This window comes from Vicugna pacos, chromosome 6, assembly GCF_048564905.1.
Source record: "Vicugna pacos chromosome 6, VicPac4, whole genome shotgun sequence".
NCBI classification, from domain to species: Eukaryota; Metazoa; Chordata; class Mammalia; order Artiodactyla; family Camelidae; genus Vicugna; species Vicugna pacos.
The window spans coordinates 71,635,303-71,651,599 of record NC_132992.1 but is presented as its reverse complement, the minus strand read 5'-3'; the positions used below and the strand labels follow the sequence as shown (position 1 = coordinate 71,651,599).

At 38.4% G+C, this 16,297-nt stretch overlaps 2 protein-coding genes across 3 annotated transcripts in view; both read left to right on the top strand.

Annotated features, from left to right (window-relative positions):
* The window catches only part of TMED10 (transmembrane p24 trafficking protein 10), a 35,612-nt gene extending 25,304 nt beyond the window's left edge, over nucleotides 1-10,308 (top strand). The window contains exons 4-5 of the mRNA XM_006206085.4: nucleotides 6,371-6,497; nucleotides 7,088-10,308. Of these exons, the coding sequence (XP_006206147.1) occupies nucleotides 6,371-6,497; nucleotides 7,088-7,209 (249 nt within the window). The 3' untranslated portion in view covers nucleotides 7,210-10,308. The remainder of the gene's footprint in view (nucleotides 1-6,370; nucleotides 6,498-7,087) is intronic.
* A 4,402-nt stretch (nucleotides 10,309-14,710) lies between these two features.
* NEK9 (NIMA related kinase 9) overlaps nucleotides 14,711-16,297 on the top strand; it is a 34,043-nt gene continuing 32,456 nt past the window's right edge. For both annotated transcript variants that reach the window (XR_001459214.3, XM_006206084.4), the window contains exon 1: nucleotides 14,711-15,062. Coding sequence is in view for 1 of the 2 variants with exons in the window: in XM_006206084.4 (XP_006206146.1) it covers nucleotides 14,844-15,062 (219 nt within the window). In the remaining variant the exon portion in view is untranslated. The remainder of the gene's footprint in view (nucleotides 15,063-16,297) is intronic.

The following is a 16,297-nucleotide window of genomic DNA, read 5'->3' as shown; positions in this document are numbered from 1 at the left end:
CAACTCTTAAATTCTGTTACCTAACCAAGAAACTCCTCCCACTACTTTGTTCGGTGACCTACCCTCCTACCACCAAAAAAGCAGATCAGACTGAGACAGAGGAGGAGAAGTGGTTATGACACAGGCCAAAGACCAGCCCTTTTTCTCAGTCTGTGGCTAGGCTCCCTTGAACCTTGCTCAAAAACAGCTGTTAGTTGTCTCTGGGCTAATACTGTGACAAGAACATGGATAATAGAAGCACTTGTTCCTTGGTTAATTACCAGAGAGCACTAAGCATAGGTAGAGGTTTTGAGGCAGTGGAAAGCCTTTATCTCCAGAAGTTTAGGGCCCTTTAGCATCAGTTTTTAGATTTAGGAAAATGTCACGTTTCTTTAATTTTTTCACATCTAACGTCTCTCTCCCTCACACTTGTGGACTTCTTAATTCTGAAACCCTATGTGGTCCTGTAAAATTCGTTAGAAATCAGTGTTTTAATAGCTGGGCAGAGGACCACGCTACTTGCTAAATTGTTATGGAGGATTAGTTAATGCATGTGGATTGCTATGCAAACACGATATAAATGTAACGTGATAGTATTTGGAAGGCAGAATGGTTGCCATTTTGTAAAGAAGCATAGTCTTGTATTTTGAATTCTTTAAAGAGACAGAATGCATATGGCCTCAGAAATGAAGTACTTTTGATTCCCTCTGTTCTATTTTAAGGACCTCTCACCACTATCTTTTGCCCCTCAGAGGATGGCATCTTTGTAGAATCAATATGTGCATCTCTTTTTAGTTTGTGGTCTGTGAACTAGAACAGCTGTTTGCAGGGACTTACTGTCTGTTCATACAGTTGTGGGGATGAAGGTAATTATCCCAAGAAGGAGCTGTCTGACATATCCTCTAACTCTTGGGCTGTGTATGTCCCTTCATGCTGTGAATATCAGCATTTCACCACAACTAAAATCCTGTTTTGCCTAGGAGTTCTACTGGTCTGTCATTTGCTATCAACAGATACATCAAAAACATAGTTGCCTTTGTTGGAGTAACAGCTGAAGACTTTCCAAAAGTTCTTTTTCTCTGAATGCCCTCAGGAAGGAGGAACTCTGCTTCTACATACTAGATCTCAAATCCCCTTCCTGACATAAGTTAAATGAAATAACATGGGTAAAGCACCTGACACGTAAGTAATCAGTTTAGTAGATTTTATCTCACTTCTTCCCTTTCTGGAAACTGCCAGATGGCTATGGCAGTGTAAATAGGATCTTGCTAAATTTCATTCATTTAGCCCTAAGATTGGCAGTATTATCTGGACTTACTTTGGCACATTGTTGACCTTTTGACCTTCCATGGAGAAGCCTGTGATTCATATACCCCCACGCATAAGTAGACTTGCCTTGCCTTTGGGTGTAAGTCTGTCTTCTTTATCTTGATTATATTAGACTGGATAGTCTCCATTTTTGTTGCTATGCTTCTAAAATTTGCAGAGGCTGTGGAGATAACAGAATAATTTGACTGCATCTGGCTTACCTCAAGAAGCTTCTCTCAAGTTTCTTAATGTTCCACCAAGGAAAAGAATCTAGTGATTCTCTATAGGCTGGTTTCACATGTGTGTTTAAGCAATTTTTCAGATTTAACACCTTTCCTTGGTACAATTACATATAACTGAACTCGATAGATTCAGATCATCATTGGAATGGAAGATTTGGATGTGGTTTAAGAAGTAGTAATTTTACAGTTATTTTGGAGGTATTGTAGATGTGCAGGGAAAGCTTTTCCAAGCACTACCTACCACTGCAGATGAGAGTGATAGATATTGTGGTAATAGATACTGTGATAGAACTTTCTCCTAGGCAGTGGGCCTTGTGAAAATGAATGCTGAGTAAAAGTAGGTACAGAATGCTGTTAATGTATAGGAACTGATGACTTCAGGGGATCAGCAGCACCTAATATCCACTGTGAGAAAGTTGGCTCCTTTGAAGAAAGGCACAGAATGGCCATAATGGGTCAGTTACATGTGTGTACCATGTATCAGGCTTTTGGGATTATACAAAGTGTGCATCGTTTTAATTCCGTTGAGTTCAAGATCTAAACTAGTGTGGGGAAAAAAGATGAAAATCAAAATCATGTGAATAGAACAATGTCTGAATGTTAATTGTGTGGCACAGTCTAAGTATTGTACGGCTTTAGGGAAGAGGGAATCAGTGTGGACGGGGTGGTTAAAGGAGGCTTCCTGGTTAATGCTAGAAAGATAGGTAAGATTTGGATACGCTGAGTATGTGTGCTTTTGGAAGTCAGGGATTCCTTTTTGCTTGTGTTTTAGAGCAGAGCTTTGCAGATTTGATGCTGAATAAATGCTTTGGTAACCCTGGGTAGGGAGTCAAGAGACCATGGTTCTGCTAGTCTTGGTCTTCCACCCGAAGGACTGAGTAACTTTACGGAATCGTCAAGTTTTCCTCATTTGTAAAATGAAGTCTCTTGTAGCTCTGATATTCTTTGGTTGGTTAGTGGCTAAATGCAGCCTACAAGGGGAATGCTACCTCCTAGTGGAGAACCTTTGTTACATATTGTTAAATAGGCTTTGCTTTTATCGAACTGTTGACAAAACACATGTCATCCTTTCAACCAAGGAAGATAAAAGTAGACTAGAAGAATAATGACATGCCTTCATGAAACATGTATAATGTCACATTCTTACAGACACTTTGAACATTAAATCAGGTGCTTAGAATAGCAGAACAGTCAGTGGGCGTATTGATAGAGCTTTTCTTGTTAGCTTTTTCACTCTCTGTGATATAGTCTCAGTGATACTGGCTGAATGCTTAGTCCTGGGAAAGTGAAGAGGGTCTACCTGATACTTAGGATAATTTGTTTTTGAATTTTACTCTCTTAGTCTATAAAAATTAGAGTAATAGCAGTATGAAAACTAGGAAGTTTGACTGATAAACTGGACAACTTACTCAGATCCTTGCAGCCTAATGTAGCTCATTAACTTCACCTCTGAGCCAGAAAAACACTTACACAATAAAATATAAACTCAGACTTGGATTGCAATCCAGCTCCACGAAGCTCTGAGATCTTGGGCAAGTAATTTAATACTTAGAGCCTTAGTTTCCCACCTGAGAAATTTAGGAATAATCATATTCACTCTATATATAGGGTTATGAGGATTAAGTGAGATGACAAGATATACAATATGTATCACATTCTGGATTTATACTAATAGGTTTAATTCATTGCATTACCTTTTTCATCTTCTTCCTCAATTTAGCTTCAGCCTAACTTTTGAGCCTTATATTTACCATCACCCACCCTCCATCCCCAAGCACGTGTGTGTATTAACACATGATTGTGTGCATGCACACACACGCGCACCTATTTATAACTGGACTACACGTGATCTCCCAGAGCCTACACTCTCCTCCCTCTGTGTGTTGGTTTACAGGTTCCCCTCAGCCTTAAATGTCTGTCTCTCTCATCTTTTAAAATCCTGCACAACTTGTGAGATGCAATTCACCCATTCCCTGTTAAGCTTTCCGTTATCCTTCCAATTATAATTAATCTCATGCTACTTTCTTTCCATTCCACTTCTGATGTGTACCTTTGTTGTAGAAGTTAATACATAATGCTTTATATTATGGTTATAGCTTTTTATGTGAGCCTCTCCACCTGACTGTAAGCTTATTAGGAGCAGAGATCATAATTTATCTTGGTGCCTTGCACACATAGTAAGCACTCAAAAAAGCACTGTTGTTAGGGTCTTAAAAATATTTTTTAAAAACTTTTTTACATTTCTTTTGATTTCTAGGTTTAGATTAAATGTAGAAATAGATTCGTTATTTTTGCTGTTTACCACCAAGTATCCATGATGTGTTAGATGGTTGAAACAGCAAGTTGATGTTCAGTGTTGTTTTAGTTTCTTGACAGTTCTTCAAGTTTACTAGATTTTAAAGTAATATCAAGAATAGAGATAGTTCTTGGGTAAAGAATTTTTTTATTAGGGAAAGAGACCTTCGTCCCACTCAAGAAGTATAAAAATAATTTACTGAATTAAGGATAGCATAGAGTAATTATTTCATTGAGGAAATGAAATCTACTTGGAAGATACATTATGAATAGAGGTATAGATTTAGAGTAGGCCCTATACTAGAAAAGGGATTAAGGAATTGAAGGATTAAGTATACAATGATCTGTATGCCATATGGAATACTATACAGCATTTAATAAGAATGAGGTGAATCTACAATCACTGAAGTTTTTGGAAAGAAAATGAAAAAAAGGAAGCCATAGGACAATATATACATTATGATTATATTTGTAACTATTTTAATTATATTTTTCTGCGTCATTTTTACACATACAAAAGCGTAAGTTGTGTGTGTACCTTCTAACAAGGTCTGAAAAGATACACACCAGGTTCACAACCAAGGTTACCTCTGTGAAGGAATATGGGGATTAAGGAGCTATGAAGATGGGGCTTTTGTCTTTGTTCCCTTTGCTTCTGAATAATTTAAATTCTTCAGCAGGAGGACATATTAATGTGTTTCTTGAACAACTGAAAAATAAATGAAACACCAGAAAGGAAAGGATTGGGAACAGGTTTTTGGGCTATAATCTACAAAGGCCATTCTCAGTATCAAATTTATTTTAATTCTCTCATCCTTTTTTGGGTTTTGGGCCTTTGGGCTACTGTCGTTTAACCAAAAAAAGAGTGGGGAGTTAGAAGTCGTCTTCAAAGTAATTTTTTAAAATATTATTTTCAGCTGGCAGAGGCACAGCCATAGTTTCACTTCTAGTTCCTTTTGTAAGTTTCTATTCAGGGAGCCTTAAATCACTTAACTCTAAAGATGTATCATGCCATTGCCTTTAGGCTGTCTCATTCAGGAAGCTTTGGAGGGGAAGGTACACACCAGAAGGGAAAATGTTTAACAGCCTAAGGTTCATCTTATTATATATCTTCTGTATCTTTTTCCTGGAGAATTTCTTTGCTCTGCCCCTCTATATGCTCTATATGAAATCAGTAGTACACACACACACACAACTAACCATTTGGTAAATCTTATACCCAATTAGCTTTATTCTGTTCTGTAGCTGTCAGTCATGCCATTAACTACCCAGCGTTTTATGAATGTAAGAAAATGTACATCCAGTGAGAGAAAACTTAGGTAGATCATTACAAATCCAACACCACATTTTAGGTACCTTAAATATAAACTCAAGTTTTAAATCCCTACCTTAATAACAGCTTCTAATTTTATTTTAAAGAACTTTATCTTGTTCTTCATGTATTTGGTGAAAAATATAGTTTAGCAGAGAGAACATAAGAACACCCTTAAACCCCCATTCAGCCCATATTAACTGCTGTTAACATTTAACAGAAAAAGAACACGGAAGGTGAACTGGACAAAAGAAAAAGTAGGGAGGTGCATAGAGAGAATGAATGGGAAATAGGGAGCAAAAAAGCAAATGTAGATACATTTTTTCAAAGAATTCTCTGTGGAAAAAATGTAAGAGCAGCTGGTATATGAGTATTAATATCTGGAAAGCTCTGGTGGTCTATCCCCATTTTAAACGTAAATCATAGTCTAAGATTGATAAGAAAAAACAAATAGAATAATGAAATCCTTGCTTTGGTCATGTATGACTTTAGTTATCAGATACTCTTGGAGATTTCACAGTGGTCTAGTTTGGAAAAGGAAGATAGTTTATTTCTTTCTCACACCCTTCATTACTGAGCATACAGGGAAGTCTTTGGAGATTTCTTTTGATAACTGGCTGTGTAATTAAAAACAAAATACACAGTGCAGCTTTTTTGTTTTGTTTTGTCTTCTTTAGCAGACCTAGGATTCATCTGTGCTCTAGAGCTTTGAAGCAAACCTTAGAGCTGTTGTGGAATTTAAATGAGCAAATCAGAATTCTCTAATTTTACGGTTTGATTTATCATCTTAATGCTGCTATGGTTTACATACTCTCTCATTCCTGTGCAGTCCCTGTTGGGAATTTGTTGTTTTCTTCTAAAACCACATTTGACTAATACTATGATTCTCACACTTACTCTAATAATATTGTTTATTTCTTAGACATAAGTGGAAAGGCAAAGTTAAGTGCTTTATTAAGTCAGAAATCTTGGGAAAATAGTATCTTTTATAGCCTACCATATTACAGTGCTTCTAAGGAGGTTTTAATCAAAATTAAAGTATTAAAAAAGTGAGATGGAAACATATAAAGGGGTTATAGGGAAGGGAAGATGCCCAAATTTTAAAATGAGTTAGAATGATGGCAGAAGAGATTTTAAGCTTGGTGAAACTTTTAAAAAGTCTCCTCTGTTACTTTGTGTTCTTGATTGGAGCAGTTTTTTCAGGGAATGGGTTCATAATTCCTTTCTTTTCCAGATTGCAAAAGTTGAGAAGCTCAAACCTTTGGAGGTGGAGCTACGACGCCTAGAAGACCTTTCAGAGTCTATTGTTAATGATTTCGCCTATATGAAGAAGCGAGAGGAAGAGATGCGTGATACCAATGGTGAGTGGAATGATGGCTCTTATTTCTCAATAAGTGTGCACCATGAAGGAGACAGGTCCCCACACTTTAAATTCTGGTGTGCCCTTTTCTGTTTTGCCAAAGGGGGTTGTATGAAGGATAATTGCTTACTTCAGTATTGTTGCTGCTACGGGTAAATAAGCTATGTTAGATTTTCAGAGGAATAGCAATTTTCTCTGTGATAAGCAGTTGACCATATTCTCAGTCAGCTTAGTGTATCAAACTGATAGTACTAATCTCTGTAATTTTTAAGTTTTTTGTTTGTTTTGTGGGGGAGATAATTAGGTTTATTTATTTATCTATTTATTTTAATGGAGGTATGGGGGATTGTATCCAGGAACTCATGCATGCTAAGCATGCATTCTACCACTGAACTATACCTCCCCCTCAATCTCTGTAACTTTCAATATTTATATATCGAATAATGAAAAGTTAAGAAAAAACTATCTGAAATCCTACTGTAAGGCCTAGGGACAGAATGAAGCTAATTAATTGCCTTTTCCTCTGGCCATCGTTTAGCCTGCTGATCCTCACTTCATTACATTTACAACACTTTTTTTTTTTTTTTTTAGAGTCAACAAATACTCGGGTCCTGTACTTCAGCATCTTTTCAATGTTCTGCCTCATTGGACTAGCTACCTGGCAGGTCTTCTACCTGCGTCGCTTCTTTAAGGCCAAGAAGTTGATTGAGTAATAAAGCCCAGTCTCCTCCTACCTTGTATCTTAGCCAGCAGAACATCGCTGGGACGTGCCTAGCCTAAGCATCCTACCAACAGCACCATCATGGCACGTTGGAGCTTTCTCGCCAGAACTGATCTCTTTTGGTGTGGGAGGACGTCATTACCACCTACACCCAATAAGTCAAAGAGGGACTTCTTTTTAACTTGGTAGGACTTGGACTGGTTTTGACAGTAAGACTATTATTAGAGTCACCTATGACAAAAAAATAGGGGTTACCTAGATAATGCCAAAGCCAGCATTTGTACTGGGTTTCCTCGTATGATCTGTTTGAACCATGTTTTCTTTCCTTCTCCCACTTGCTCACCAATTGGGCTTCCACTCTAGTTCCTTTACCAAGATTTGTATGACCATGTTGAACTTGTTTCATTCAGATTGTCCTGTTTGAATTTTTGTGTGACAACACCCTTAACTTTCTCTTGATTCTTAGCTGAAATGTTTAGGTAGCTTCTGGTGATACCCTTTCATAAGTTTGTGTCTCTTTAAAGGGTGATGGATGTGACACCTCATACAAATGAGCTTTGAAGTGTAGATAACTCTTAAAGAAAATTTCATTTTAGAGAATTAAAATATTTGTGCTCAGTTGCTTGAACTTTTTTCTTTTTGTGTGTTTATGTGTTTATGTGTGTTTAGTTCTGTACATTTATCACGTATAGATTCATGTGACTACCGTCACAAGATGCAGAGCCATTCCACCACATGGATCGCTTGTGCTACCCTTTTATAGCCACAGTCACTTCCTTCCTTACCCCCAAGCCTCAGCCTTTGGCAACCACTTATCTGTTCTCCATCTCTCTAATTTTGTCATTTTAAGAGTGTTATATAAATGGAATAATATAGTATGTAACCTTTTGAGATTGACTTTTTTCACTCAGCATAATGCCCTTGAAATCCATCCAAGTTGTTGCATATTCCACCAGTTTGTTCCACTTTATTGTTCAGTAATATTTCATAGTGTGGATATACCACAGTTTGTTTAACCATTCACCCACTGAAAGACATCAGGGTTGTTGTTTTCAGTTTTCAGCCATTACTAACTAATAAAGTTGCTGTGAACATTCATGTACAGGTTCTTTTTATGTGAACATAAATTTTTATTTCTCTGGGATAAATGCCCAAGAGATGAGTTGCTGGGTTGTATGGAAAACAGTTTATTTTTGTAGGAAACTGTCCTGCTCTTTTTCCAGGGTGACTATCCATTTTATATTCCCACCAGCAATGTATGATCAATCCAGTTTCTCCACATCCTCACCAGTATTTGCTATTATTTTTTATTTTTCAGTCATTCTGATAGGCATATGTAATGATACTTCATTGTGGTTTTAACTTGCATTTTCCTGATAGCTGATGATGTTGAACATCTTTTTCATGTGTTTATTTGTCATCTGTTTATCTTCCTCAGTGAGATAGCTGTTCATGTCCTTTGCCCATTTTATAATTAGATTGTGTGTTCTTTTTACTATTGGGGTTTTTTTTAATTGAAGTATAGTTGGTTTACACTATTGAGTTTTGAGCGTTCTTTGTATATCCTAGATACAAGTCTTTTGTCCGTTATGTGGTTGCTTAAATTTTTAACCTGACTTCTACAAAAGAAAAAATAAGTAAAATTTACCAAGTCTTCTTACACGGCAAGTCACTGACTTAATTTCTGTTCTTATGTGTTCCATCTAATTTCTGTTCTTACGTGTTCCATCTAGAGAATGAAGACATAAGAGTTATTTAAAAATAACACACCTGGGAGGATCATGAATAGAGTAAATACTTGAAAATATATGTTGTGAAAGCAAAGCCAAGAATCACTATGGGAATATGAAGTGCCTAAAGGCCAATACTAATGTAAATAAGAGAAAGTGTGGACACACATGACCATGTTCGTAAACAATTGTGAAAAATACCATCACTTGAAATTTTCGCCATTTCTTCCAGTAAAGTAGGTAGGAGTTTGTCCTTTCTGTAATCTCTTTTTTGACCCCTGCCGACTGTTATAGGGCTTGTCTAATAGCAACGGCAGGAATTACAGGATTTAGGGCCCTGTAGTTTGGCAGCGTATTGGAATTAACAAGAGAGTGCTGCTGTGATGACCTGGATAAAGTACAAAGGGGGAAGAGGTAGTGAGTTATGTTGTTAAAATCTCAGGCTCTTCTCTTAATGTTCCAGCTACTGTGAACCCCAAAGCCTTTTTTCCCCCTTCCTTTGACTCCCTGTGTGAATTTCTCTGGTGTGGCATAAAAGTGGTTCTTTCATTAATTTGTGCAACATTGCCATCTGCTGTTAAGAATTGGTAGGTACTGCTTCTGAGGCCCTGGCAGTCAAATCCTCATCATAAAGGCAGCAGATGTGGATAAGGTCTATCTGTGGTATTACACATACTGAACAACAGAGGATATATCCAAGCAGGAAAGAAAATAACCAAATTTGTGAGTTAAGATCCATCCCTAGATGCTTAAAGGTGAAATTCTGTTCTGTACCATTAGCCTAACAAGATACTGTTTCATATTTCTGACTGGTGCCTTTCTCCCTTTTAGAAGAAATGAAAGCTATTGAGTTGGTTAGTCTTCTGTTCTGACAAAATGTCTGAGAAGATAGGAGAGGAGAATATTTTATTTTGCTGATGTTTTATTCCCAAATATGACTTCGTGAAACTGAAATTCTTTTCATGTCCTTTCCTTTTACTCATGCCAAAACTACCAACTTGGGCATTTATGCTTTAGATTTAAAGTTCATTGACATTATACCTTGATTTTATCTAAAAAGTAAAAATTTTGCTTTTGGTAAAAGATTAGTGCAAGAGCAAATCAGCTTTAAAAACAAGGATGTTATCTGCGTTCCTCCATTTTTGACCCGGTTAATCAACAGTCTGTAAATGATTGATGAGAATGATACAGTTTTAGTAAGCTTTGTTATCTGTTGTCGTAATCCCCTGTCATAAGCCATTTTTCTGTTTGTTTAATGGAAAGAGGCATGTGGGATTTATACAGATTCACTTGTAAGTATTGGATTGGGGATTTTTGTGTAAATTTTCTCAAATAAAGTCTAGCAGACCATTTTAGGTGTATTTTTCTGTTACTCTTGAGTATTTCTTTGTCTGGATTGGCAATAATTCCTCCATATTCCTCATTATTAAAGTATGGCAAATTATATGTGACAAATTAGAGGGGAAAAAGTCCATAATTTACTCCAGATGGATAAAGTTTATGTGAGCTAAAGTTTATTATGCTTTATATATAAGTGTATAAACTATACATAATGTGTATATAAATAATAATAATTACACATATTCAGAAAGACCAAATAGGGTTTTGTTAACTAGGAATTCTCTGTAGCTTCTCTGTTTTGAAAACTGCTATTGGAATTATTCCTACAGAGAGTCTTCAACCTTTCCCTCCATTCCTAAAATACCCCTCCCAATTTAGAACCTTGCAGGACTTGCTTTTTTGGCCCATTATATCTATGCAAAACCCCACTCTAGCAAGCAAAGCCATCTTCTCTTTTCCTTTTACTTGGAGTTGAACATTTTCCATAAAGCTTCTAAGAGTCAACCTGAAGTGCTTTGCACATTGACTAGCTGGCCTCTTTTTATCCTCTTCCTCCATTCCCCCAAAAAACAATAAATTATGTCAGTGAATCTATAGTCAGTAAGGTAGTGGTTCCCAACATTTGAGTATACTTTAACATCAAAAATATCTTATTTCTCCCTGATGTTTTAGAGAACATAAATAATGAATTCAGCAAAATGTATAAGTGAATTTAAATTTAGTTGTCTCAGCAGTATCATATACACTCTAAACAGTTGTACATGTTTTGAGAATTATTACCTATTCAGTCTGCTACTGTGGTATCTCACATAATAACATGAGCCCCATGAATAATACAGAATTTTTAGTACCACATTAAAAGAGTAGAAACAGATGAAATTAACTTTAATAATATATTTAGTCTAATGTATCCAAAACAATTTCAACCTGTAGTCAATATAAAAATGACAAAGATACGTTACATTCTTTTTCCATATAAAGTCTGAAAACTAGTGTGCATTTTATAGCTACAGCACATGTCCATTCAGATGCCACAATTCAAATGCTTAATAGTTTCATGTAGCTAGTGTCTACTATATTGGACAGTGAAGACAGAGACTTTGCTTAGTACTTTGGTAGTTTCTTTAACATTAACAGTAACTCTTTGGCCTGTGGGGATCTGCTATTCACAAGTGAGAATGTATGCTATATATCATCCTAACTATTTGCTTGTTAAAGTATAAAATTGAAATACCCATTTTTTTTTGCAAGGGCACTTTAAAATCAGTTAAATCAGTTATACCTTCAGAATGTTGAGGACTTAAGAATATTCAAAAGTCAGATATTTAGTTTCATTTATATCTTGTATAATGAAGTGCTGAGCAAGAGTGTTTCTGTTCTGTATTCTCTGAGATGGAAAAGGATGTTTGTTAAGCTTATATCTGTGTGTTATAACTAGAACAATTCACAACATCAGGCTAACCAAGTTACAGAAAATTGTCTAGTTCCTCATTGCAAAGATGTCAGAAAAAACAAATTTTTAAAAAGTATTTTACTTATTACTGTATTACTTAATTGGGGAAGGCAGGTAATTACATTTATTTGTTTGTAGAGGAGGTACTGGGGATTGAACCCAGGACCTCATGCATGCTAAGCATGCACTGTACCACTTGAGCTATATCCCCCCCTTGAATTTTTAAGCTTTGGCTGAAAACTACTTAGCTTCTTGGAATGAAAGTCAACACTTACGGTTTTAAGTAACTGGTTTTTCCATTCAACTCAAAAAACAATTATTGATTATTCTGTTTAATGTGCTGAACTAAACTCTGGAGTAGACCCAGATAAACAAGAAGCATGCTTATCCTCAAGGTGCCTTCTAATTAACAGGAGGAAGTAGATGGAATGGCCTCTATCCAGGATGATCTCCCTACTTTCCTTAGCCATCACTGACTTAACATTTTGGATATTCCTCCAGAAAGCCTTCATTAACCCAGCTAATTTGGCTTGGAAAGTTGCCCTCTTTCTAGAAGATTGTACTTTCCTTATAATAGCACTTACACACTGCTGTAATTGCCTGGTTAATTGTTATATGGAGTGTAAGCTCCAGAAGAGTAGCAACCATGTTTATTTTGTTCTCTTTTGTAACCCAGCACAGCACCTGGCACAGGTTGGTACTCAGTGTTTGTTGAATGAATGAATTGAAAATTCAGAACTATCTGTACAATCTAGACCCCTGGATTTAAACCAACAAAATGAAATTTAACAAGGATTATCAGTCAGTCATACATTTAGGTTTAAAAAATGTTACATACATACCAGATAATAATGATCTGATATTCATTCAACAAATAATTTTTAAGCCCATAATATCAAGCACTTCTCTAGGCACTGATGATACATCACTATGAACAAAAGCATAAAATCCAGGCTCTCATGGAGCTAATATTCTAATAATTGGAGATAGTCAATAAAGTAAACATAATAAACAAGACATCAATTTTATAGATAAGCATTGTGAAGAAAATAAGGAGTGATATGATCTGGTGGGAGGGCTGTGTTACTTTGGTTCAGATAGGATGAGAAAGAGACATAGGTCTGGTTAAATACAAGCACAATATAAGCAGATCATCATGAAGGCTGGGACATTAGAAAAATTGGATCCAGATCAAGGAAGACTGAAATTCCTTGTACTCTACTATTCAGACCCAATGTGGAACGTTATACAGAGTATAGGACATCATACTTTAAAAGGAATGTTGATGAACTCTAGAGGTCAGAGGAATGTGAACTCATTAGCTCTCATACCCTTCACCCCATTCTACCAATTCTTTTCCTCCTATGTTTGCTGTCAGTATCCACCTACTCAGAAACCTAGACCTGAATCTCCTGGACTCAGACTTGCCTCACCAACCATATCCCAACTGATGACAATGTTCTAAATAATCCTTAGATGAATTTTTTTTTCCAGATGAATTTCTTAAATCTGGGCCTCCTCTCCACACACAGAAAGCACCCCAGTACCAGTCTCCCAGTCTCCAGTCTTTGTATTCCATATTGTTGTTAGAGTTCTTTGTGAAGTATAACTTTGGTCTTATGTGAGGTGATCATATTGTTTATCATCTGAGCTGGGCACTTGAGCAAAAGAAGACTCCATTAATGAATTATGCTAGGGGGGAAAGGTATAAATTGGGACATCCCCAGCAAATTGGGACATATAGTCACACAAATTATGTAGTCCCCTGCTTAAAAATCAGTAAATTTCCACTGTCCATAGGAAAAGCCAAATTCCAAAGTAAACATTTGAGGCCCCTGTCTTCCTGCTTCTACCCCACATTATGCCATGACCTCCAGCCACATGATCTTCTCTTAGCTCCAGTACATCCTGTTCTCAGAGAGACCTGGAGCCATATTGCTGGTTTTGACTCCCAGCTCCCCTGAGTAGTTGTGTAACATTGAGCATTACTTAACCCCTCTATCTCAGTTCCGCCTGTAAAATGGAAATAATATGAAGATTAAATGGGATGATACATGGAAAGGAAACCTTCAGCACAGTACCAAGAATATAACAATAAATGTTAGCTATTATCTCTGTAGGTCATATTCCCACAATTTTACAGATTAAAAAAACCACCTTATAGATGTGAAGTTGCCCAAGGTTACATAAATGATGAAACACGTTTTTCCACTGTATCGCAGTTCTCTTAGACCTGAGGGCAGGGAGCATCTCTGCAGACTCCCCACCTCCAAATACAGTATGTGGCACCTAGCGCTCAAAGAATGTTTCATGAGATCAGATGGTCAAAGATTTGGAAAGACACATGGAAGGAGAATGTGAAATCTGGAAAAAGAAAAAGAAAGGAGAGTGGACTTAAAATATTCTTGGAGGGGGGCATAGCTCAGTGGTAGAGCGCATGTTTAGCATCCTGGGTTCAATCCCCAGTACCTCTATTTTAAAAATAAAAAAGAAAATGGAAAAGGAAACAAAATATTCTTGAGAGCTTTGTGGAAGAGGGAGGGACTCAGAGTAGTTCTGGAAGAAATACCTGAACCCACGGACTGAGATGACGGGGCAAATATTCCTGCTTAGTATAATATCTTTACTATAACATCTCCGATATAGGTATTATAGACTTCGATTCCCCAGTCACTGCCTTTGAGATAGGTCTGTTGCCAAGATGAGACTGGACGACCTCTGGACCTCAAAGCCGTCTGGGTACCTGGCCAGGGAAGTTGTGGTGGGGAATCTGCAGGCATGTCAGTGACTCCCTTGGCCCTGCCGGAGCCCTTCAGCTCCACGCAGTCATCACCAGGCGCCGCCAACCACTCCCCAGGCCTCGCCTTCCCCGTGGGCCAGGAGGGAAGGAAGTCTTGCCCCGAGGCTAAGCTAGCCGACCTACGCAGGCGGAGAAAACCCCGCCGGGCCGGAAGCTCCCAGGACTGCTTCCGGGTCAGGGGGGGAAGGAGCCACCATGGAACCTCGCGGGGTGGCGGGGCTGACGGAACCTCGGGCCGGCGTCTGAGGCGGGAGGGGCGCAGCGCCGCTGGGGACCCGCAGGCCGGTCCCGCGGTCGCAGCCATGTCGGTGCTGGGCGAGTACGAGCGTCACTGCGATTCCCTCAACTCGGACTTTGGGAGCGAGTCCGGGGGTGGCGGGGACTCGGGCCCGGGGCCCAGCGCCGGTCCGGGGCCGCGAGCCGGCGGCGGCGCAGCGGAGCAGGAGGAGCTGCACTACATCCCCATCCGCGTTCTGGGCCGCGGCGCCTTCGGGGAGGCCACGCTGTACCGCCGCACAGAGGTAGCGGCCCCCGGCTCCGGCCACCCCGCCCCTCCTGCGCGGCCCGATTCTCCCCGCGCCTCATCCTCACTTAGTGTTAGGGCGCCCGCAGATTATCCATCTGGGGTCTCCACCACTCGTCCAACTCTGCTGCCCTAGGAGTTCGTTAGCTCACTGGTTGTACTAATTGGTAGTTTTCTGTTTAACCTGACGGACTGAGCAAGTCATTGAACCTTCTCCGAGCCTTAGTTTCCCCATCTGCAAATTGTAGTTAGTGGTAACTACGTATCTTATAAGTAATCTCTTATTTTCTAAGGTTATTTTGAGAATCGAACGAAGGTACTTTGCAAACTATAAAGTGGTATACGAATGTAAGGTATTGTCAAAACTTCCTTCTTCTCATGCTGTGCAGCTCTCCAAGGTCAGAGTGGAGAGGAGGGGATAACTTCAAAACTCCTACATCCGTGGCAACCACTGACTGCCAGATCTTTTAAGTTCAGTTATGAGCACTCAGTTGGAGATTTTTCTTGAAGATCATTTGGAAGGTTTTCGTGTGTTGGTTTCTCCATCAGTGCTTAACCAGCAGCGTTTATGCGTGGGAAGTACTTTTTTTGGTATATTCTAATCCGTTAGTTCTTAACTTTAGGAGGGATAAGTGCTCCTTTGAGAATCTAATGTAAACCTCTCTCTCCCCAATCCACTATTGCATATATACACATCCTTTGAAGAGATTCATAGATTACTGACCCCCAAGTTCTCAATGTATACTAAAAAAAACCTGTAGTGGTGACTCTACTTCCAAAAACTAACCATAAGCTTGGTTTGATCACAAAAAATTTAAAACTCTAGCGTTAGAATAGTTCAGCATCAATAAGGACTTGCTGGGGTTGCTGAAGATGATTCATCGATCAGTGATCCATCTGCAATTCTGGTGTGTGTTCCAAGCTAGCATACTTTTAAGACTAAAGGATGGAGGAGAGAGGTGGTTGCAAGATTAATGTATACTGTTAGAGTTACTGCTAGTATTCTGTTTTCTTCTTTGTACTCAAAATATGAAACGGGGGGCATGACCATTGCTATTCCTGTTTTGTAGTTACAGAAACAAAGTAATTTCAAGTGACTTGCCCACTTCAATTAGAAGCCAATCCTAAGTTAGAATGGAGTTTCACGTTTCCTTGTCCATCCCTTTCCATTATTATCACGTTGAACTTGATTTCTGAGGTTGTTTTAAGTTAAATTTGATTACACCTTCCCAA